The sequence below is a fragment of the Phalacrocorax aristotelis genome, chromosome 4 (assembly GCF_949628215.1).
Source record: "Phalacrocorax aristotelis chromosome 4, bGulAri2.1, whole genome shotgun sequence".
Taxonomy (NCBI): Eukaryota; Metazoa; Chordata; class Aves; order Suliformes; family Phalacrocoracidae; genus Phalacrocorax; species Phalacrocorax aristotelis.
The window spans coordinates 17,439,216-17,462,506 of NC_134279.1; the positions used below are offsets into that span (position 1 = coordinate 17,439,216).

Consider the following 23,291-nt stretch of genomic DNA (forward strand, 5'->3'; position numbering starts at 1 on the left):
CTGAATTTAACATTTAGTTTTTTGCTATTAAGTGTTACGTGCCTGTAACTTTTCCCACATGCCACTGTACATTAGGATTACTTGATAGAAATGTATGGGATATTTCTGTGGGAAATAATGAAAAGGGAAATATTTAACTTGCAGCATGCATGAGAAGCACTTTCAAAGTGGTGTTTTTTTTAGCTTAGAGTTTCTCCCTGTACATATTATAGGATATAGAGCTATGTCGATTAATTAAATAATTGGTTTAATAAAAGCAATTAATAAATAAAGTGTGTTTCTGTGTCATAAACATCAGATATCTGGCCTTGAAATGAGGGCAGAGAGGTAGTTTGATGCAGATCTTGTTCTCCATGGTCAAGTCACTAAGAAAGGAGTGACAATCTGAACGTAAAAGAGATTCAGGAGGAAAAGGTGTAACCCTCCATGTGTGCCTGGTTGAGAAAGAAAAACTTCCACGGAGAGAATGACTTAATCTGATGTTTAGCAGTACGATTTGAGCATGTTTTTTAGAGCCAGCCATTTATTATTTGGAGGTATGTACAAATACCACTTCAGCTTTTTATGAGCTAATATAACAGCATTTTGAATTGGCAAATACTTCGGTGTGGCATGGGTGAAAGAGAACATAAGAGATTTTTAAAACAAGCCAAACATTTTGCATCAGAAGACAATCATAGCTAGGACTGGCACAAGTTGGAGAAGATTTAAGAATCAAGGTTTTTTTGCAATGGAGTATTTGAGAATTATTCCTAGTAAGAATGAAAATACCTCATTTGTGTTTTAACCTATTCCACTTTTAAACTGATTAAAAGATTGTATAGGACTTAATTGAATTTTATTCCAGAATGTTAAGTTTCCATCTGTGATGCTGTGGCTGAGTAGTTGAATACATGCAACACATTCAAGCTGTACCTTCACATTTCAACCATATTCAAGCCCTTTGTTTAGAGAAGCACTGTATAAAATATGCTATGGATTATGTCTTAGTGAGGCATTTAATAATAGTGGTGGGTCAGCTGGTGTCTCAGTGTGTCTTTACTGGCTTTTTTTACCCAATAATTCTGTGTAAGTGAAATTTTACAGGGTAGCTTGTATCTTAAAAAAAGGCTCTCCCACCTTCTGCAAATCCTACATGACAATTTATTTTCAACTGAAAATAATACGTACTTATATGTACACAGTTTGGAGAGAGGGAGAGAGAGTGTATATATATAAAAATAAATAAATGTGCACAGGGCTGTGATACCCTGGAAACCTCCATTTCTCCACAGGAAGAACTCTCTAACAGAATTACCTTTTTTAGGTATTAAAAAAAAAACCTCCAAACGTTGACCTCTTTCAGGGTAGAAAAGACTAAGAGAATTTTTGCTAGTCTTACGAAGAAATTGGAACATGCAGTATCAAAATTACAAATGCCTCAAGACATTTCGATTGTATGTCAGAATTGAAATGTTTCCCTTCTCAGACAAAATACCTCTGTTTGTAATGAAAAAGAAAGAAAAGAAAATTCAAGGAGTTAATTTTCCAGGTTATTGGCATTTTCTCTAGAAAGCAGACACCTTTTGAAGAATTCTGGTTAATAAGAGGCTTAATGGTTTTTATGCAGGATGAAATGTGCTAGAGGGAGAAAGTCCCATTTGTTGCGTAAACAAATCCAAATGCAGAGCTGAATACCAGCACAGTCTTGGCAAATCCTGAAGAAGGATCTGCCCTTTCCTTAGGGGTAGATTAATGCAGTGTGCATAGGTATGACTGTGACTTGAGCACACAGAACTTATCTTAACATAGATTTGGCGAGGCTTTCCTTTGTCTCTCTAACAGATGAGCTAATGCCATCACCTAGCAATTATCAAGTCGTGTGATGTTATGTAATGAAAGTATAAATAGCACAAGGACTAAAACTAGTAAATCTAACAGACTAGCGAGCAGACAAGAGCAGGAATACTATGTGGAACATTTTGAATAGCACCTGAATGCTGTCATTTAAAAAGACATTTAGATTTGATGTTGCAGTAAAGCTGCAGGCCAGGAGAGTTGTGGTCCTTGATCTGGATGGAGTAACATGCATGCTCATCCTGGTTGTGGCTGGGATAAAGTTAGTTTTCCTCCTAGTAGCTGGTACAGTGCTGTGGTTTGGATTTAGTATGAGAATAATGTTGATAACACGCTGATGTTTTAGTTGTTGCTAAGTAGTGCTTACACTAGTCAAGGACTTCTTCAGCTTCCCTTGCTCTGCCAGGCGCACAAGAAGCTGGGAGGGACCACAGCCGGGACAGCTGACCCCAACTGGCTAAGGGGATATCCTATACCATATGGCATCATGCTCAGTATATAAGCTGCAGGGAGTTGGCCAGGGGGCAGTGATGGCTGCTCGGGGACTGGCTGGGCATTGGTCAGCAGGTGGTGAGCAATTGTATTGTGCATCACTTGCTTTGTATATGACTATTATTACTATTATTAATATTTTACTTTATTTCAATTATTAAACTGTGCTTATCTCAATCCACGAATTTTCTCACTTTTAGTCTTCTGATTCTCTCCCCCATCCCACCAGGGGAGAGTGAGTGAGCAGCTGTGACATGCTTGGTTGCTGGCTGGGGTTAAACTGTGAGAGTGCTGTGCCCCTGGATAAATCACTTGACTTCTGCATACCTCTTTAAAGGAAGACAGAAAATCAAGGCAAAGGGTACATTCTTGAAATTTCTTAAGCAAGCTGGTTATCTTATATTTGAATTTAAGACTACCCGTGAACTTCATTTCCCAATGACTGACCAACAAACAGCCTGTGACCTGCAGTTTGAACTATCAGATTATTTCACCACCAGTGTAAAGTCTTCTAGGGTTGTTTTGGTAGTTGTTTGGCAGCATTCAGAGAAATAACGTGTGAAGAAATGCAAGAGGTCACGTTTACCTGGAGAAGAGAGGCTGTGTGGAAGGAAGGTCTCTCCGCAGCCCTCCAGAGGCACGGGCAGGATCCAAAGCCTTCATCTTCTTAAGTATCTGGCATGTTTCTCACTGCCGATTACATTAGGGTGGCATTTCCAGTTCCCGGGGAAGAAAGGAGGGAGGAGGCTCACTGCATCATGAAATGTGACTTGTTTATGAAAAGCACTTTTAGAGTTGCCAGTGGAAAAAATACTTCCTGAAGATACCTTTGGAGAGTCATTGTTTGAAAAGCCTCAACAACAGGAATGCCCTGTCTTTTAAGGTGGTAGATGGTTGAAGCTGGGTTTGCAAGATGCATTGATCTACAAAACTTTGGGATGGTTTCTGAACCTCTGGTGCTGCTTTTCTGGTACCTATAGCCATATGGAAGGGTCTTCTGCACCTGCAGAATGTAAAAAGGCTTCAAAACTACTTTGGGAGTAATCTGTTAAATTACAGAAATATTAGATGTAGGCTCAAGGATCACTGTAGTGGTAAGCAGGAATGTGGACAGGAGAGTGCAAACCACTTTGCTGCGCTACTTCATAACCATCTTAGCGGTTTTGTTACAGGTATTCCTCAGCTGCAAAGGCTTGAAACAAACAAAAAGAAAATTTATAGCTATCAAGACGCTGCCAGAGTGGTTTATTTGTTTGTTGTTTGTTTTCAGTTTTAATCATCTGCTACCAATAAATTCCACTGCCCTTGTGGTAACTTCTCACATTAACATTGATATATTATGGGTGTTTTAAAACAGACAATAAAAATACTGCACTTACTAATTAAACCAATTCATGTATTCAGCCTGGCACTGCCAGAAAGAGTTGTGGTTTCCTAATTGTTAGGTGCCTTGAGCAATATACCTGTTATAAATTCTTAATTGAACTTTGCATTATGGCCGATGTGATTTGAAATATTCATAGCTGTTTTGGTTTGGTTTTTTTACTCCAGCTCTTCATTGAGAAGTGTATCAACTGGATCATCAAGGCCTTCCAAAGTGTGTTTGGTGTGCGGAGATGAGGCATCTGGATGTCATTATGGGGTGGTTACATGTGGCAGCTGTAAAGTTTTCTTCAAGAGAGCCGTAGAAGGTAAGAAAACACAAAACAAAAAACATCAACAAAAAAAAAGAAAATACATGCAGGTTTGGTGTTTTTAAATAGGAATACACACACCTATATGTGTTCTCGTATGTGTGTCCTCTGCCATTGATAAAATTCTGTGGTGTTAATCTGAAGAAAAAAAAAAAGTTGAATGAACTCCGGTTACATGTGGTATAATTTATGTAGACTATGCCATGGTGTTTTGCAATGTGCATCTTCAAAGGATGTGTTGTTCTACTTCATGCCGCTGCTGAGTCAGGCTGCTTCTCCACCCATCCCTCCAAGTGGATTTTTGTAATTTTTAATGGACACAGATACAATTGATGTAAACATACTCCTGATTCTCCTGTACTGCAGGATGAATACGGTTGTCTCATGCTTTGGCAGCCTTATATGACAGTACAATTCACTCAGGTCAGTTACCTCCCTATGGGTACCTCCAGGGCTTTCGACTCAGTAGAACATCTGCTTCGTCCTTCAGCGGAAGAGAAGTGGCTTTGCAGTATGTGGTAGATGGGTGAAGAAGCAGGAATTGATCATGGTGCTTTCCTTAGAGATCATTCTCTCTATTAAGGACTAGGACATTCATGAGGACTATATTTTGATAGCTTTATCATCACAGTAGTGTTTAGCTGACATCTCCCTATTTTATGTTAATTATGCTATAGCTAGTCTTTCCTGGACATCTCAACAGAAAGAAGTTAGGATCACTCAGAGTGCTACAGGTCCTCTGGTAGGCGTTGCCTCTCTCTGACTTGGGTGCTTAGGGTAAAAGAAAATGTTTCACCTTTACAGACTTTGTAAGCAACTTATTCAAGTGATAAAAATTAAGTTTTTAATAACTGATGAAGAAAGAGTTCATGGCATGCAAAGGATGTAAATACTGTATAGGTTTTTTTGAAGTCTTTGCTGATGAGTAGATGTTCTTACAACCACTAATGAAGCAGGTGATGTCCACTTACTGATACATTTTCATGAATAAAAACCTAGAAGGTGAAAATAGGCTCTTAATATGGTGTCCAGCTTGTGCACTAAAAAGAATGAGGCAGTGTGTGATGTGATTAATTCCTTCTGTGATCATTAAATCTGCTGCTGATGGCAATAGAGATTTAGCTCTCTGTGAAATAGACCTGGAGGGCTTGTGCGTCACTGAAGTCAAGACCTCATGTAATATCTCTCTATCAATCTATTTATCTATCATCAAAAGTGTCGGTCTAATTGAAATGAACTTCCCAAAGTTATAAGGACAAGGGAAAGGTTTCTCCCTTCTGAAAGCATTTTCCTTACTGTTGTGCAATAGCTGACCTTGATGCCTTCATTCTCTAACTTCTTCCCTGAGTTTTAGTAGCTTGATGTAGCACATGAACTGCAAAAACGTACTTATTTTCACTGAGTGATTTCCTCCATGTGCTTCCATGCCACACCATGGATGGGTCTTCAGATGTTCATGTCTAAGCTGGTCTCTGAATCACGAGGTTATTTTTTTGTTGTGGTGGTGAGTTTCTGCATACACTTGCACATACTGTGTGAAGTGACAGCACCTTTTGTTGTCTTCCTTCCATGAAAGCTTCCTTCCCAGTCTTTGAATTACTGTAATTTCAAGGTACTGGGTATCTACATTTACCACACCCCTCTTTTTTGATGCCCTTTCTGATATTATCTGATGGATATTCCTATCCAACTTTACAGGAATTTATGAAAAATTACCAAGGATTCTCTTTAGGAATTAACAAAGTAGCAAAACTACGTTTCCAAACCTCAGAAGCCAAAATTATTGGGAAAGGATTACTCTGTAATCAGGCATAGAAATAACTTAACTACATTTTAAAAATTTATCAGTAATTACTGGAAGTTTACAGGTTAAGCAAAAAAATCAAATGAAAAAACAACCCTGTCACCCCTAAAAACTGAAGATAAGGGTTTTAAATTCGCTTAAAACATATTTTTTAGTATAATTATAGTAACATACACGCTTCTACCAGTGGTACGTGAACACTGTCTAGACTTCTGCTTGGCGTGTACGTGACTGCGAGCTCTTGATGCTACAGGTAGCATTGTTATGCAAACATTGAAAATTTGGCTTGCACTTCTCTGTTTTTATGCACACGCTTTTATATATATGTGTGTGTATATATATACACACATAAACATACACTGTGGAGTATTAGCCACAAAAGGACATAGTAAAAACATAATATACATGTTGTTTCCAAACATCCTGAAACTATCAATGTGAATAAAACTTTGTGTAGGTAGTTTTGTAACAACAAAAGTTTTTTGTAGAGTCACCATAAATTTTTCAGTCCAGGTACGTGACCAATAAAACACCCCGTCCTGAGGTTTCCTATTTTAAATGAAATACTTGTAGTAATTAGTCTGTATCTAGTAGTAATTAGTCTGTAATTAGTCACGAGGACGTTTTGAAAACTATGGTCGTTCAGGGCATTGCATAAATAAAAAATAATTCAAAGTGGAAGAACTACCTTAAAGGTAGATCCTAGGCATACCTCTCTCAGCTCTGAGCTAAAGCTGTGTTCTTAAGTGCTTGCATTCTTGTCTTTATTACAAAGAAAACAGTAAAACTCCCTCTGTGATCATAGAAACAACTTTCTGGGGAATTTATAAATACAGTGGCTAATTTATTTGATTAAAAATTAATTGTTCCTTCTCCAAAGGGTTGTAGTAAAAGAATAGAAGAGATTCCTCAAGTTTCATTCCCCATTTTCCTGAAATCATGTTTATAGACTTTTTAAAGATTGATTAATATTTTTCCATTTGTATTTTATGTACTTCGTATGCGTGCGCACACACACATATTTCTTACTTGATGCACTAGATATTCTTCAGTAGGAAGTGGCCTCTGGAGGTCGTCCAGTCCAGTCCGCTCTGCTCAAGCAGGGCTACTTAGCTGGTTGCCCAGGACCGTGTTCAGATGGCTTTTGAATATCTCAAAGGATGGAGACTCGGCAACCTCTGCCAGTTACTGGTCATCCTCACAGTAAAAAAAGTGTTTCCTGATGTTCAGACAGACCCTCCTGTGTTTCAGTTTGTGCCTTTTTGAACAGAGCAACTCCTCTCCTTGAAGGGGAAGAGGTTTTTAGTCATTAGTTTATACTGATCAAATGAAAGTTTTATTTAGTTCAATTTAAAAAGTTACATGCCGATAGTCCTTCAAAAGATACGGTGCCATGGAAATTGTGGGAGAGAGCAACTGGTGTTCAGGTGGAATGACAGGACTAATTGATCTAGTTGAAGCTGTCCCTGCTCGTTGCAGGGGGGTTGGACTAGATGACCTTTAAAGGTCTCTTCCAACCCAAACCATACTACGATTCTATGAAGTGGGGGAGGCAAGTTGTGTCATAAAACATGGAAACAGAGAGAAGGATGATTTGGAGAGAGGCAGCACTGCACACCACCCAGCTCTTTTGAGTCTTGGCTAGAATTGCTAAGGTTGTCGGACCCCCTTGAAGAGCTTTTGAACGCAAATTCCTTTGCGCTGCTCTGAAATATCGTGAAAGAGAAGGACTATAACAGAAAAGAATGGCATTGAAATTTAAAACAAGCAAGTACACAACAACAAAGAGACTAAAGCTTGCTTTTCCAATTATAAATCTGGTAATTGTATTCCCAGTGAATCTTATTTTGGGGACTTGCAGGAAATGTCTAACAAATTCATGAGAAGGAGAGCTGTAGACCAAAAAATAACTATTAAAATGGGGTTATTGGTGAAGTTTCAGAAGTAATTTCAGACTGAATTCATTGCAAGGATGTAAATTATCGAAGTGCAAAATTTTGAGTATCGAGCAAGCATGAACATTTTGCTGACTAACTTGGTGAACAGGAGTCTGGTATGAAGAAATGTGATTGTGTCATTAATATAAATTTAACCTGCCTTGCAAACACTAAAATCCTTTAACTATAAAAGTGTTGACAAACAGTGTCTCTGCAAAAGTTAAGACATTTGTATTTGTAATACATTTTTACCTAGGATAACTATATTGTGTGATTTTCTAAACTATGGATATGGGAAATCATACTTTAATTTATGATCATTAATAGAGTCACATGCTGAAAATACACTACACTGTGAGGGAACCTAAAGCACCTGGCCAGTTTTGTCTTCTCTTTTTCCAATGAACCAGCTTTCTCTAAGGAGAGTAACAGGCTTGAAGTCAGAAATCACAGCTGTTCTTGCGTATGCTCTGCATTTTTAGTCTTCATTTGTTCAAGTTCCAGACAAGTATGAGGTAATCTGTCCTAAATCAAAATTTATATCGCTTCTTAAGCTGCTGAAGTTAATCTTTCATTCTTCCTTTGGCTTGAAGGTAAGAAAAAAAGGAAGGCATTTTTTCATCTCCAAATGGTTTCTAAAGACTACAGCAGAAATGACCATCATCATCTAGCTGTTTTGCATATTTGCTGGGTGATTTTTGGCTACTTAGAATGGAAGAATTAATAAATTATTTCATATTAGTTATAGGGAAGCATGCCCATTCTTTAAATACAAGGATGTGATGTCCAGTAAATTTCAGATTTTGCTGTTGATTTCTGCTGCAGGACGTTCACTTTAAAGCTAGGTCTGCTATTTTAAGTCAGAAACAGATCTCTCTTTCACCTCTGAAGTAGAAACACAGTTGCAGCAATAGAAATTTCTAGGACTGCATTTCTTTTTCACCTGAACATTTGCTATTTGCCGGTTTAAAGTAGGGGGAAATCTAGCTGAAAGAAATTTTTCAAAGTCTAATCTGATGCCGTCTTATCTAAATGGCCTCCTGGATACAGTAGATGTGCTGTGCACCTCAGCGAGCAGCCTAGTAACAAAGAAATCCTACCTCTGCTGCGTGTTTGAACAGCAGGTTATCCAAGACTTTGCTTCAATAGTAGAAGGCGTGAAATTTCTTCTGTAGCAATCTGCAGGGATTTGGCACAGCTGTGGGAACCGAGGTTGCCTCAAAGATAGGGTTACCGAAAAGGCGTGCCATTCTTCATTTCCCTTTGTGCCCGGGTGCTCTGAAAACACAGAAACAAAACAGCCTGGGCTGCAAGATCAAGGGTCCAACCCACCAGTCACCTGGGGTAACTCCCAGTCTGCCTTGCCAGGCACCAAGGCTGATCTTCAATCAAGGGATCCAACAGCCTTCTAGAGACTCATCTTTGCATGAAGGATTGCAAGATATTGCCAGCCTGAAAACTCGGTGGTAGATAAATTCAGTTCTTTGGCAAGCAAAGGCACTGTGCAACTGTTCAGCGGTCGGCTAGATGCATAATATCCCAGGGATATTCCTTGGTTTGGTTTGGGGCTTTTTTGTGGGTCATCTTTGTTGTTTTTTTTGTTTTGTTTTGTTTTTTTAAAAAAAATTTGGATTTTTTTAAGTGCTCTATCTCTGCCTCCAGAAGGCCACAGAAGAGGGAAAGTGATACGTTATGTATTACATGTTTTTTTCAGAAACAGGTAATCTTCCTATGGTTTTCCCATGCACTGTAAGGGAAAAAATTTCCCAAGCCTCTATGCCCCCCAGCAGAAAAAATAAAAAAGAGAAACTAAAGCCTCTCTATGTGCCTCCTAAATTTTTTTACTTGAATTGATGTGGAAAAAATACCAAGGTATGAGAATTTAAATGCTGAGATACATAGCTTTTGAATAATTTCCTTAATTAGCATAACAAATTTTTATAAAATACTACTAGTGAATAGGAAAGTTTACCTCATGGATCATTTAAAGAAGCAATATTTTTAATGCTGTAGAAGCTGAAATTGATACATTATAGAAAAGCATTTTCTACACTATTTTGCAGAGCGTGCACCCGTGAATTTTGTAGGTCTGTATTACTAGAATTAATTATACATACAGTTCTTCACTTTCCACTCTTCTGTTCATTCACTGTAATGGAGTCAGTGTTATTCCATCACAGGCTGCAATTTTCCTTTTATCCACTTTCATAAGGTCAGTGGCCTCTCTAAATTCGACATCACTCAGTATAGATGTCCATATGTTTTCGTAGAAATTTCTATGTGGGATTTGAAGTTGACTCTGTTCCTGACCTGTTGCAAGAATCTGTTTTGCAACCTATCAAACAGAAATATTAGGTGAAGAGCAAGCAGATGGGTGATCTGCTGAGGGCAAGTGAGCTGGTCAAATTCATGTAGCAGCTGCTACTCTTACTTGATATGCTATGGTTAATAGGTGTAAAATAAAATTTAAATAATTAAGTCATTGTAGGTTTAAAGCTGCCACCAGCCTTCCATGCTTTCATAGAGATGAAAAGGACTTTTCCTGGTTTTTGCTCTGGCAGGCAGTGTTGCTCAGTGAAATGAAGTCTTTGCTTCTGCTGCTGGTTGGCTTTAGTTACTAGGAGCTTGGAGTTGAGGAGGCTGGTAGGAGGAAGGAGCTGGACGGGTTTGCACTGGGACCCCAAAAAGGGGAAAAAAAAGAAGCAGCAAGAAGTGTGACACAAAAAAAGGGGAAGATTAATAAAGGATGGAGCTTGTATTCCAATTGAATATTTTAAAGCTGGGAAGAGCTGGAATGGGGGGAAAAGCTTTCCCTGTGGCTCGTGGAATGTGTGACCCGCATGAGAAACTCGGAGCGATGCTCAAGAATGAATGCTGGATGCACGTTAAATGTGGAGCAAGCATGTTGTGGTAGCGCTTCAGAAGGGAGGGGGTAGGTTTGGGAGCCATCTAGGTGATAGACTGTCTTGGTTAAAACAAGCAAAGAATGGGTGAGTTTAGCAGCTGCAGTGCCACAAAGAACCACGAGCTGGTTAATGGCTGGGGAAATTATTTGAAAAAATATTTTATATCAAGGAAACTAAAAATCCACACTCACTCCTTTCCAAAAGCATTAATAATTTCTTCCCTACCCCAAGACTTTCCAACATTTGCAGTTTTTTTGATTGCAACTGTTATTTACTGCGTAAGCAGGTGTTGCTCTAGAGAGGGAGAGACGAGTACAAGGGTAAGAATTTAAACATGGGCTGCTGTCTAGCCTTGAAAAAAGCTCACATGATGCTAGGAGGTGTGCGTGCAACTATTCTTCTCCTGCACTCTTTTGTTTGTCTGTTGTTGTTCTGCTTTATGAATACTAATTTCTAGACTGCTTCATCTATAAAAGAATATATTCAGTAGGTGATAGCCAGCCTATACAAGCACAATATGCAGTGAAGAACATATACACAGTGGTAAGGTTAGTTTATCTTAGGTAACAGCCTTCCATTGCCACAAATTCAAGCATCACACAAGCTTTCACATGCTTACCTTCTATATCTGTATACGAGAGCGTGAATTTTGGCATTCCTATGACGTGACAGGGAACTGAGTTGCAGTAATTTTTTTTTTTTTTGTAGTTGTTTTCTTTTTTTAACACATCACGGTAACATTCCAGTAGATCAGAGTCTTCGTAGAAGTGGGATGGCCCTGTGGATGCATGGCCACGGTATTTTGGCTAACAAAAGTTAGTCACAGCCGTTAGTTTAGTACGGTCTTGAATACTTCAACTGCCTTTTCTTTAAAAAGAAATTTATTTTTTCCATATGCTGCATAGGGAAGTCAGGGTGCTTCCTGGGAAATTACTCTTTTAGGTAATAGTTCCAAGATGGCTGAGCCACTTGTGTAACATAGTTATACAAAATCCATGTGTTCAGATGCACCAAGTATTTCAAGCAAACAGGGAAGTATTCACGCTATCATGGTACAAATGATGCTGGGAATGCTTATGTGGAGTATTGTGTATATTTCTGGTTACCAGCATGTTAAGGACAGTTTGATTCAGAGTCAAGTAAACACATCAGGAGAGCTTCTGAAATGATCTGGGGAATAACAATTTATCCTACATCAGGTGACTAAATGATTTTAGCTTTTTTTAGCTTACCCAAAAAGAGTCTGAGTTGGGATATGATTGATGTCTATAAATATTTCACAGTTGAGGAGTAGACAACTGAGAGGGAGGAGAATTTATTTTGAACTAAGAACTGTACTGAAACAAGAGCAAATGGATAAAAATTGCTTCAGTTAGTTTGGTATTTTGAGAAAGCTGCAAACCACCAAAAAGAGGGACTTCTAGGGGCACTTTACTGAAAGGAGTCAGAAGGATGTAAGTACTCCATTTGAAATGGAATGTAAGAGAAGTGACTGATGTATGATATGATTTGGTTATCTGTGATAGTAAAGGATAGCCAAAGAGGTCACTTCTGGTTAATATTGTGTCCCTGGTAAGGCTGGAGAGTTCATTTGACTCCAAAAAGGAAGGAAGGTAGTAGTAAAAGAGAGGATGAACTAACTAAGACACTTGTAGCATAGTCCACTTCTAATGAGGGTGGGTGCCCAGATCTTCACAGGGATACAGGACTCCATTTTTTTTAAATTGATGTAAAGTGCTCAGATCTTGCATAAGGCAGAATTGCTTTCTGCTTGTACTAACGGATGAATGTCTGTATCCTGCCATGACTTTTGTCATTCTGAGTTCAGAAAAAAGCTCAGGAGAGTGAAGTCCTTTTGAAATAACTCCATCATATCTAGCTAAGCCTCTGCAGGTACCCCCAGACTCCATCAAGTGACCTCATGCTTGGTTACATGTGCTGGTAATCCACTGAAGTGAGAGCCTGGCTACTGAGAAAGCCTCTGTCATTGAAGTATAATTGGGCTGGCTTCTCGGACACTGCGCTGCTGGGATTTTTCGGTAATGGCTAGTACAATACAACTGTAAATGCATAACTAAAGCATGAACAAATATTCAAATTGGAGTTTGCAATTGGACATAAATATATGTACAAGGTCTTCTGTATCAAACAGCATAAAACATTTCAACTATCATAAAACATCATTAGTCAGATGCTTTAGCTCCTTATAGCTGTGGTACCATTTCTTAAGAGACGCCGTTTTATAAAATGCTGTTATCTACCTGCCTTGGCAGCCTATCGAAGCAATGTTATAATTTTCACTTCTAGTAGAAAATAACACTTCTTTTCTACAATGCTCAAGGTTCATAAAATTTTTAGAGCCTGAAAAGGCTTTTCCAGTCTCAGGTTAAGTAGTTAAGAGCCAAAAGGGGATAATCCTGCAAAGTGCCTTCAGCGAAACAATGTTAGAGATAAGGAATTTTGCAGTGTTGTGGCTGAAAGAAATTCTAAATAGATAAAACCTCAAAACAAATATATAAATACATAAAGCCAGAAACAAAACATCTTTTTGTTCCTCCTAGTCCCATTTTAAATAAGAGGGTGGGAAAACAGTCTCTAGGCGAAAAAATTGAAATAAAATGTACATACAGATCTGTCTGCTGTAGACAGAGGGAACAAGGCATCTGCTAGCATCTCAGATATAAATAGAGTGGGAAAAGGTAATGGCAAATCTCCCATTGCCTTAAAAGACGCCAGGATTTCAGCCTTTTTTTGCAGCACAGTTTTAGATTGTTGAAGGTTGGGAGTGCCTGTTAGGTTTGAAGTCTAGACTTAGACTGAGGGAGTTTTGTCAGGTTTCTTAGAAGCAATAATGGCCTGTGGTCAACTTTGAAGCCCGCTGCATTTTATTGTTTAAGGAGAGGAAATTCTGCAAGGCAGAATTATTACCTGGTTTTAACCTATAAAATTGTTTGATGCTGTCTCTCACGGCCAAGTTGCCAAATCCAGAGCCCTAAGAAAGGGAACGTGGGTCAGTCAGTCCATTCCCACCCATTTCAGAAGTGACGTGGGACTTCCGTATGCATCTTGTCCACACTAAGAGCAAAGCAGAAACAATGAAGGCTTCTGTTCAGTGTCCTCAGGTGTCAGGTAAAGGGCTGCCAGGAGCCGTTGGCACTGTAACGGGGAGCTCTGTACTTGCTGCAGGACTGATGCAGCGGCTAGGGCAGCTGTTGGAGCGGCCAGTACGTGAGCTTTCTCTGTAGTGTGTACGTTACCTGTGGTTGTGTGATGTAGGTGTAGCTGAATCCTAAAGCCTGCGTTTAGGCTCTGCACGCAGCAGATGAGAGCATGTGCTTCGGATTCATGCGTGCTGTGGTTCCTGCGCTGTAGGGGAATAGACAGGGATCGGCGACCGGAAGATCACGGGATGTGACGGAAAGATAGACTCCTTCCCATAGGAGTGGCAGGAACAGGAAGCGCAAGAGCTATATAAGCGTGTGACGCAGCCAAATAAACGGACATTTTGTATCCATCATATTGATGTCTGTGCATCACTGTCCCCAGGGCGGGTAGAGCCCTGTGTCCCGGAGATATGCGGCCCAAGATAGGTTCTCCCGTAGAAGCGTACAGCAACACTGCGCAGTAGAACTTGCTGATGTCCTGCTCCTGATCCCAGGTAGTGTGGCAGACCCTTTCTTAGCCCTTTTCAGAGTTTGGAGTGGTAGGGCTGCCTGAAGTGGTGTGTCATCTCCCACCCCTTTCTGCTCCTCTGTGTGGGTTCTTATATTAGGTGCGATGGTGTGTTTCAGGGGTTTTGAGCTGCTTCGGGTTTTTTAAGTTTGCTATTTTAAAAATACATTGGGGAGGGGAAAAAAGCAAGTTTGCAGAATCAAAACTAAATATGAAAATAATGAATGCTAGTGGCCTGCATGGTCTTTGTTCATCTGCACTGCATGTAATGATTTCTAATTCAGCCTTAATTACACAATCACATACAACTTTTTCCATTAGACCTCTGCCTTGTTCATTGAACAGATTGGATAATGTTCAATTAATGAGCAGCTATTCAATATCTTGTATTCTTCTCATTGCTCAATGTATGGTCCTGTGCCTTCGCTGCTGATTACTATTCATCCCGTACTCAGACAATATAATTACTCATTTCTTACAGAGCTTTTCTGTGGTGCTCATCACCTTGATATCTAAGCGGTTCACAAACATTTTTTAATTTGCCCTTGCTCTACAAGACAAGATGAGTGGTTATTACCCCTGTTTTACAGTCAAGGAGTTAAGACACAGATTAAGTTTAGGCATACCTACTGATTTGGGGTTCATGATTTATGATATTTAGGACCTCAGGGTGCAGAAGTACTTAGCATTTTATAGCACTTAATATGTCCAAAGTGCAATTCCCATTGATTTTACTTGCAGCTATGATCACTTAAACCACTGCAAATCAGACTCTGTATCTCAAGTTGGATATTCAGGAAATGAGGATAATTAGTGATTTTTTCTTACTTATTATTATTAAGTAAGTCCATGGCAAAGGAGATGCAATCCAGTTCTCCAGGGCACCATTCAACTGCCTCAGGCATTGACTTTCTCTCTCCCCTATCTCTTTCTCTCTCTTTCTTTAAATCTCTATAATCCTTTATGTACTTTCCTTTGGCAGCATGCGAATGTGGACTCCAAGGGCGAGTCTTTTTGACTTTGTGGTCCTGATTCATCCTAAATCACCACCTACATTGTCCCCAGGATAAGCTAGAGGTCTGGCAAGGCGAGGGTGTAGAAGGGCCAAGGGTGTAGAAGTAACACAAAATATAGTTAGAGACTTCTGTTAATCTGTTGTGAGGATCAGAATTCAGGTTTTGAAGTGTTGGGAAGTCAGAGACTTTCCTCTTCAGTGAGAGCACCTTAGAGCAAGGTTCCTAGGTGGTAGTCATATGCAGAAGACATTGGTGGTGGTGGTGCTTCCTAGGAAAGATACTTGCAGCTAAATAGTTAAAAGGTGCTTCGAGATCTTAGGAGCTGTGCCTAAACCATTTGACTGAAGTGAATTTGGGAGGACTGCAGTCCAGCTTCTCTAGTACCTATTGATACTTGCATTAGAGGGAGTTCATGTTATGGTTCTTCAAATTCATCCTTCCTTACCTTTGTTCACACGGTACATCCCAATGTGTTTACTATTTCAGTTTGAACCTTTACAGTATGTAAGTTTTCTGCGGAGGTTACCGAAACACATTAATATGATGTGGTTAATTTACCATCTTTTCTGAATAAGCTGCAGATGTTTTGCATTATAATTTTTCATTCTAGAAGCTGTACTTCCTATTGTTTTGTTTCAGGCTTCCCTGTGTAATCCTTCATGTAACACTGGGTATAGCATTTCTTAGATATGGAAGATGCATTGTAACCACTTTGTGCCTTTAGGACTGCCAAAGGCTGTGTGATGTGCATAGGTTTATGAGAAGAGCAACATTTTATGTGGATTAACTTTGTCCAGATGAGAGAGTGTTATCATATAACCACAGAATTGCTGAGGTTGGAAGGGACCTATGGAGATTATCTAGTCCAACCCTCCTGCTGAGAGCGCGTTGCTCGGTATTGTGTCCAGGTGGGTTTTGAGTATCTCAGAGGGCAGAGACTCCACAGCCCCTCAGAGCAACCTGTTTGACCATCCTTACCATTTAAAAAACAAAAAAGTCATTCTTGCTCTTCTTGAAGACAAAAGTGACACCTGCATCATTCTAGTCCTTGGGAGCCTCACTCGGTTGCCATCACCATTCAAAGATAATCAAGGGTGGTCACTCAGTGGCATGAGTCAGCTCCCTCAGCACTCGTGGGTGCAGCCCATGATGTCCCATTTGCTCCCTAGGCTGATGATGCTCCTCCCAGGGTAAGCCTTCCTTGCTCCAAACTTTCCTCTACTGTTGCTTTTCAGAGCAAAAGGATCTGCTTTGGATTGAGTTGATTCTCATCTAGAAAATGTCCCTGACATTTTTTGCTCTTTCAAAGTGTTTTGCTTTACATTGGTGGGCTTTGCAATATGTTAGTTGAAAAGTAAATAGCTCAGCCTAAAGGAAGTGAGTGCAGGAGAAAAACAGCCAAGAGTTACCCTCTCAGAGCCTGGTTAACTGCTAGAGGAGCTCAGGCTTCTGCCTGGGCTTAATGAAGCTCTCCTGCTGACTCACACTACTAGTTTCTACATGGTTGCAAATAGAAAAGACAGACGGAAAGGTCTGTCAATTCTGAATGATGTTCGGCCTCTCAAGATTGACTCCCATGCTTCCTAACAGATTATTTTTTTCTGATTTATTAAATAATAATTTTAAAAAAGGAACATCCACAGATTTTCTTTACCAGATGACCAGTAATAAGAGCAAAAAGCTGTAAAGGAGTTACTGTTTTAGAAAGTAGGTTTTTACGTTTATTGAAACTACTCTATGACTCTCACTTAGAAAAGAACATCTGAAGAAATTCAGGAGGACTAAATAAATGCCTTAGCAAATAAATGTGGAAAATTTATATTTTAGAAATTTATTCTAGAGATTTAGAACATAGGCTGTTTTTTTAAGTCACGGGGTGAGAAAAATGCCAAAATGGAAATAGCCTCTGCAGTAGGAAGACAGATGCATTATTTTAAAACATGATGTTCATAAAACAGAAAAACAGTATAACATTGGTTTAGAGGAAAATTTGATTTCTTTGTAACTTTTGGTACTGTTCTTGCAAGATGCCTACAAAAGGCATTGCCATTTGTGTGTTATTGACCATTCTGATGAACAGAATATTTTGAGTTCTTGTAATTTAATGTTTCACACCTTTTCCAGAAAAGGTGTCATTACCGTTAGCGTTAATGCAGTTGATTCAGACTTCTACATCTCGTCTCATTTGCCTTTAATTCTTTGTGATTCTTGCTGAAAACCGTATCCAGAATAGTGGAATTTTCTCCCCTCATTTCCTGTCCATGGCATATTTGCATTCACGCAGGCTACTACCAGGCTTAAGAACTAGAGCACAGTTTTCTCATTTGTACCCACCCGTTTATTTTACTTTATCTGGAAAGTGGTTTATGTTGCACCCTGATACAGAAAAGGACTGGGCTTGATGTTTTGTACTTACTGTTGCAAAGCCCACTCCCTCGTTTCTTCACATGTAACAAATAACTAATGCGACTCGTGTATTGGAAGTAGACATATGGCAAGCAGCTCGTGCGACGTCAGAACAGCGATGCTTATTACAGAGCAGGGTGATGGATGATATTAAAAAAGGTAATGTTACTTTCTTAGGGAGAGGCAGTATGATACTGTGTGTGGGAACAGGTTAGAACTACCGAGCTGTAACTTCTAACAGGAACAGTTTAAACTGCAGTTGAAGGTTTACAAACCTTTTGCATGCTCTGCACCAGTACTCTGCTAAGCCTTTTCTTCATTACACTGGGACAACTTTTTTAATTTAAAGCTAATGCCTGTGGGGAAGAAGTGCAATAGTCCTGTACTTCAAAACTTTGACCATTTATGCAAGTTTTCTATAAACGTTTTAGGTTTCTAACTCTATTATTCCATTTCCGAAAGGGCATTTTTGGTCTAGTGTATTTAGCTGTAGATGAGTATTATTATATGTATTTTCACAGACTTGTGCTCTAATTTTTTTCCTAAGAATAATTATATATTTGGAGCTAAGCATTCAATTATTTATTCATCCATTTTACCACGTGGACTTAGCAAATGGACTTGTGTTAGCCTATACACTATATCATGCATGCAAATTCCACTCTTAACAATACTGCTTGAAATTATCTAAGTGATAGGTGCTAATTTTCTCTGATACAACAGAATGATAATGATGGACTATTGGGGAAAAAAAAATAATAAGTACTTCTTACGTTGTGTGCACTGGCATACTAAACTATTCATAAAATTTTAAAAAGGGAATAAAAAGACACTAACCTATTTAAAAATAATGTCTTTTACTTGCAGTCTTTTTAGTAATAACAGGGAGACAGTATTCCTACAGTGACAGCGCTATATTCGTGAATGAAACTATCAGGTTGTACGTTCATTTATTTGGGGGGAGGGTGGTTTTTAATGACTTCAGATGCAAAGTGCATGCCACCAGCCAGTTGAATTCCAGATATTCAGGTGTTTTATAGAGCTCTGTGAACTGTAAGTGGTATTTCATATTCTCATACTTCTGCAGTGTCATCATGCAGGTACTCTCTGCTGAATGTAGGGCAGCAGGCAGTCTGTCAAGTACAGTAGATAAGTGTATATTTTAATACAGCAGGATTGCATTCAGCTTTATAAAGTAAATTAGGGTGTTTCAAAGTAGTGCAAGCACTTGGATACAGTTGTCACACCGAGCTGCATCTTTTCTTGTTTCACTTCTATTTTGTGAAGGAATCTACTTCCATGTAAGAAGTTTAGAAAGAACACCTACCAATTATTCCATGTTAATTATTCATTTAAAAGTAGGAAGAAGAAATATGACAAGGATGAGATCTTTCACTGACTGTTTAATAATAAAATATCTTTTCGTGGAAAGCTTATTAAAAAGTCAAGGGCATAAAAGCACAAGCAAAACATCTGTTAGTACGTGCTCAAAGAGTTTTGTGATAAGACAGAACAGGGTTGAACAGCAGAGGTTTTTTGAACAGTATTTTGGGTAAATTTGCTTATTTGAGCATCCCTTTTTCCATAGAGCTAGAAAGAACTGAAGGACAGTATCATCTTTCTGACTTTCATTTCAGCCCTTCATATTGCCATTCTTACACTTACTATATTTTCTATTACCATTCTACTAAGAACGTGAGGAAGTCCTTGTTACTGTCACCATTCTTTCCATCCTTGAAACCTTCAATAACAAGCTCACGGTGCAAGAACAGTAAGCCACTAACTAAAAAATGTGGGAAATGCTGTGTTACTGTGTGTGCTTCTACAAGTAAAGGTGCCCACTTAGATTCAGCAGGCAAAGACAGATCTAAAGTGTTGCCATATAATGCAGGTGGGGGTAATCCAAAATCCGTATGTATGTGCATTAACGTGGATTATGCAATCTGTAATACAAAATCAGTATGTGTGTGAATTTCTTGGAGGCTTCACTTAAAACGAAGATTGTCAACTGAAGAAGCGAGGGAAATCCTTAGAATTAAACTATTTCCATCCAGTTGTGGGACAGATGAAGATTTCAGCCGAAATCAGAAACAAAGGTTTCGAAAGAGAGGGTAGAAGGGCCTCTGGCATCCAGAGAGGGGCACAGAGCAGGCCATGGTAACATCATTTCTCCCATTCCAGACATGAAGGGGATCATCTTAAAGTGGGACTTGCCAAGACTGGTAAAGGAAGATTAAACTGAAAGTGAAAAATAATTGTTCAGAAAAAACTCCTGGTGCTTGGGCCCGTGTTGCCTTTGTCACAGAATGAGCTGGCACGTTCTTGTGTGCATGTTTAGCTTGTGTATTTCTCTTGTGCTTTTACCATTTACTCTTCATGATTCCTCGCCTCTCTGGGTCTGATAGGAGAAGGATTTACAAACAGCAAACCCGTCTGAGAACAAGAGGAATGTGTATGATAATCCAGGTGCTGCCAAAACTCTGCCTAAGGGACAGAGGGGGCCATGTGGCTGAGTCTGTAAAGGCGTTGAAATAGCAAACCTGTCTGCAGAGGAGGGTAGTCAGAAAGAATTTTGGGGACAGGCACCTAAACAGGGTCACCTGCACCAAGGCAACAGCTACTCTGTAGTGCATTTAACTAGACTGCTCATGAACCTGGTGGTGATGGCTGAAGTCAATCTGTTGATTCCCTTTCTTTCTTTCTTTAAGATGTGGACTTTTCTGAGTTAATATGTGCAGTGCAGGTACTATGTTTAGTCACTGTTTTGTCAAATTTATCATATGTATTCATTTTCATTAATCAGCCTGTCAGGGGTTGGTGGATTATTTTTTTTTTTTTTTTGGGGGGGTGGGGTGTGTGGTTTTTTTTGTCTTGGGTTTTGGTTTTTCTTAGGGGTGGTGTTGGTTTTTTGGTTGGATTTTGGGTTTTTGGTGGGGTTTTTTTTGGTTGGGTTGGGGCGGGGGGGGGGCACATTCCTTGGTGTGTAAGCAGGATACTGTACTTTTTGTTTCTTGGGAACCCCTGACCCTCAACAGAACTATGGCTTTTCAGTGCTTGATTAGCTGGGTTAATTTCGTTTTGTGCAAGTATAACTAATGGCCATTTAAAACTGCCAGAAGCCCGCCATGGGTTTCTCCTCGTGCCTGACCGTATTTGTGAGCAGCGCATTAATCAGCACTCTCTGTCACGCTTTATTGCTTAATGATGAGGGTTAACTGACCACTTCCTAGTAATAATGAAAAACAGAGGTCAGCAATCACTGACTGAGCACACAGAGGATCACTTCCAACATGTATTTTTACTCCTTCATCCTCGGGCAGCGACAAATGTGTCCGCTCCACCACTTAAACATGAACGCTTATCTTTAAAGTTCATCCTAATTATAGATCAATCCATGTCATGTGTTTACCCAATCAAAACAATCAAAATCACTGAGCCAGTTACCTAATTAAAGTCGATGTAATCGTATGTATGGGTAAACATTGTTTGATTTAGCAAAGTCTGCATTAGGAGTGTGTAGTTAAAGCCGTAATGTAACGTGTGGATGCGGCACTGGAGCTCCCCAGCCCAAACATTTTTGTGATGGTTCAATAATCCACGTCCCTTCCAAGTAATGTAGTTTAATTTCTGTGTGCAGATACAGAAACTGCCGTAGTTCGCCTTACTTGCAGGTTTTGATGATACTGGTTCACAAATCCATCCCGAAGGGGATACTTTCAAATTTTTTTTTTCTCAAGTTTGTAGTTTTACTACTGTTTTTGGTTTGTGCAAGCTTCGTGTACTTTGGACATAACGCTGGCTGCTGTGGTGGGTGGCCTCGCTGGCCAGTGGGCACCCATGCCGAGGCAGGCAGAAGTTACCCCCCTACCTGAGCAGGCTGGGCAGGCAGCGTGCACTGAGGGGGGACAGCCAGCATTCACCTGCCTCCCGTCAGCTATAGGGTATGCTTGTCTCTGCCCACCAGCCAGAGGCATGGGGGGAGGCTGGACTGCGCAGGAGGTGTGGGAATGCAGAGCCTGCTCCTCCAGAGCTGCTCTGCTCAGTGCTTAGGACCGGAAAGCTCCATTTTCTCTTTCTACAAAGTTTTAGAAAAGCAAAGAACAGAAATTAAAAGCCAATGTTGTCAACATTTTCTAAGGTAAATATTTATTTGAACTTCTGAAGCTGAACGCAAGGCTACGAGGGAGATTTTGCAGCCTCTTGTATGAGCATGTCATATCAAGTGCTGTGGAGCTGCTGTAATGTCTTCTGCTCTTCTCAGGAGCATGCAGGCCAAAGGGGGAGAGATGAAACGGGGTGCAGTTTGGACATCCATCCCTTGGTGCAGCACTCGTCTGCTACAGCAGCTGCTGATGGAGCACTGTCAGGCCGTGTAGCTGTCTGGTAGAAGTAACCTGGGGACCAAACAGCGTTTACTGGGGTCTTTCTTGCTTCCATTTATCTCTGTAGCTACCATCAGCTGTTTTCCCCATGCCTACAGAGAGCAGCAGAAGTGGTACCAGGCCTGTTTTGAGCTCATCCCCTGAGATAGGCTTGGCAAATGAGGTTGCAGGGGCCATGAAAGCTTGTGGGCAGAGTGGATGTTGCATGTAGCTGGGAGCAGCAGCACCTGCTGATGGGGATTTTTTTTGCATGGAGGCCCTGTGCCAAAGCATCGCCTGATGCATGGAGGAGATGGCTGGAGTACAAGCTCAGCTGAGACCCTCTGCCCTGGTCCATGCTCTTTGCAGAAGGAAGCTTTGGAGGTTGGCAGCCAACCTCCACCAAAACTTTTGCAAATCATATCACGTACAAACTGCAACTTTTCAGTGTTTTATACTGTGATCCGTTATAAATTTTAAGTGATAATGTATGAGATGGCAAAAGGCACATCTGTGGTATCAGAGCAGTGATGCTTCAAAGGGTCTGTCTCAACGTGTGAAGGCTCTTGAGCTTCTCAAATATGTCTGTGAAAAATGTAACATGGGGAAAACCAACATGTTTCCCCATACCCTTATTCACAAACTTACTTTTGCACTAAGGGTAGTACTTTTAGCTGATACATTCTTACACTTGCAAAATAAAATTCAGCCTGAGGCAGACATCCAGCATGGAAAATTTCAGCCCTAACTGTTAATGTGTGGTAAAGTTATAAGCAATAGAAAATGAGGTCTTAAAATGAGAAGTGTCAGGCAACCTTAACTATATGTAGTCCTACAAGATCAACTGATGGTAATCTGGTTTTTGACAGATTTCATCCAATTTGCAGATTTATTTTGGCATATACTACACAAAGGAAGGGGGAAAAAGTCCCTGGAGTAGGACTCTAAGCCTTATAGATACTACCTTGTAAGTAATGAAAGCAATGATCAACCATGCAGTCATTTTACCTTCTGCCAAACCTTTAAAACTGTACTGCAGAAAGTCCATTTAAAAAATTGTAATATAAAATCAAGGCACTGAAGCAGAGATCTGTTGACTTTGTGCCAGTTCTTATCTCATTCTCATAAATCTAAATGTAGGTTGCAGGTAAATGTTGAATTATAAAA

At 39.9% G+C, this 23,291-nt stretch overlaps 1 protein-coding gene across 6 annotated transcripts in view; it reads left to right on the forward strand.

Annotated features, from left to right (window-relative positions):
• NR3C2 (nuclear receptor subfamily 3 group C member 2) overlaps positions 1 to 23,291 on the forward strand; it is a 215,095-nt gene that overhangs the window by 116,767 nt on the left and 75,037 nt on the right. For all 6 annotated transcript variants that reach the window (XM_075090423.1, XM_075090425.1, XM_075090424.1 and 3 more), the window contains one exon: positions 3,880 to 4,019. In XM_075090423.1, the coding sequence (XP_074946524.1) occupies positions 3,880 to 4,019 (140 nt within the window). The remainder of the gene's footprint in view (positions 1 to 3,879; positions 4,020 to 23,291) is intronic.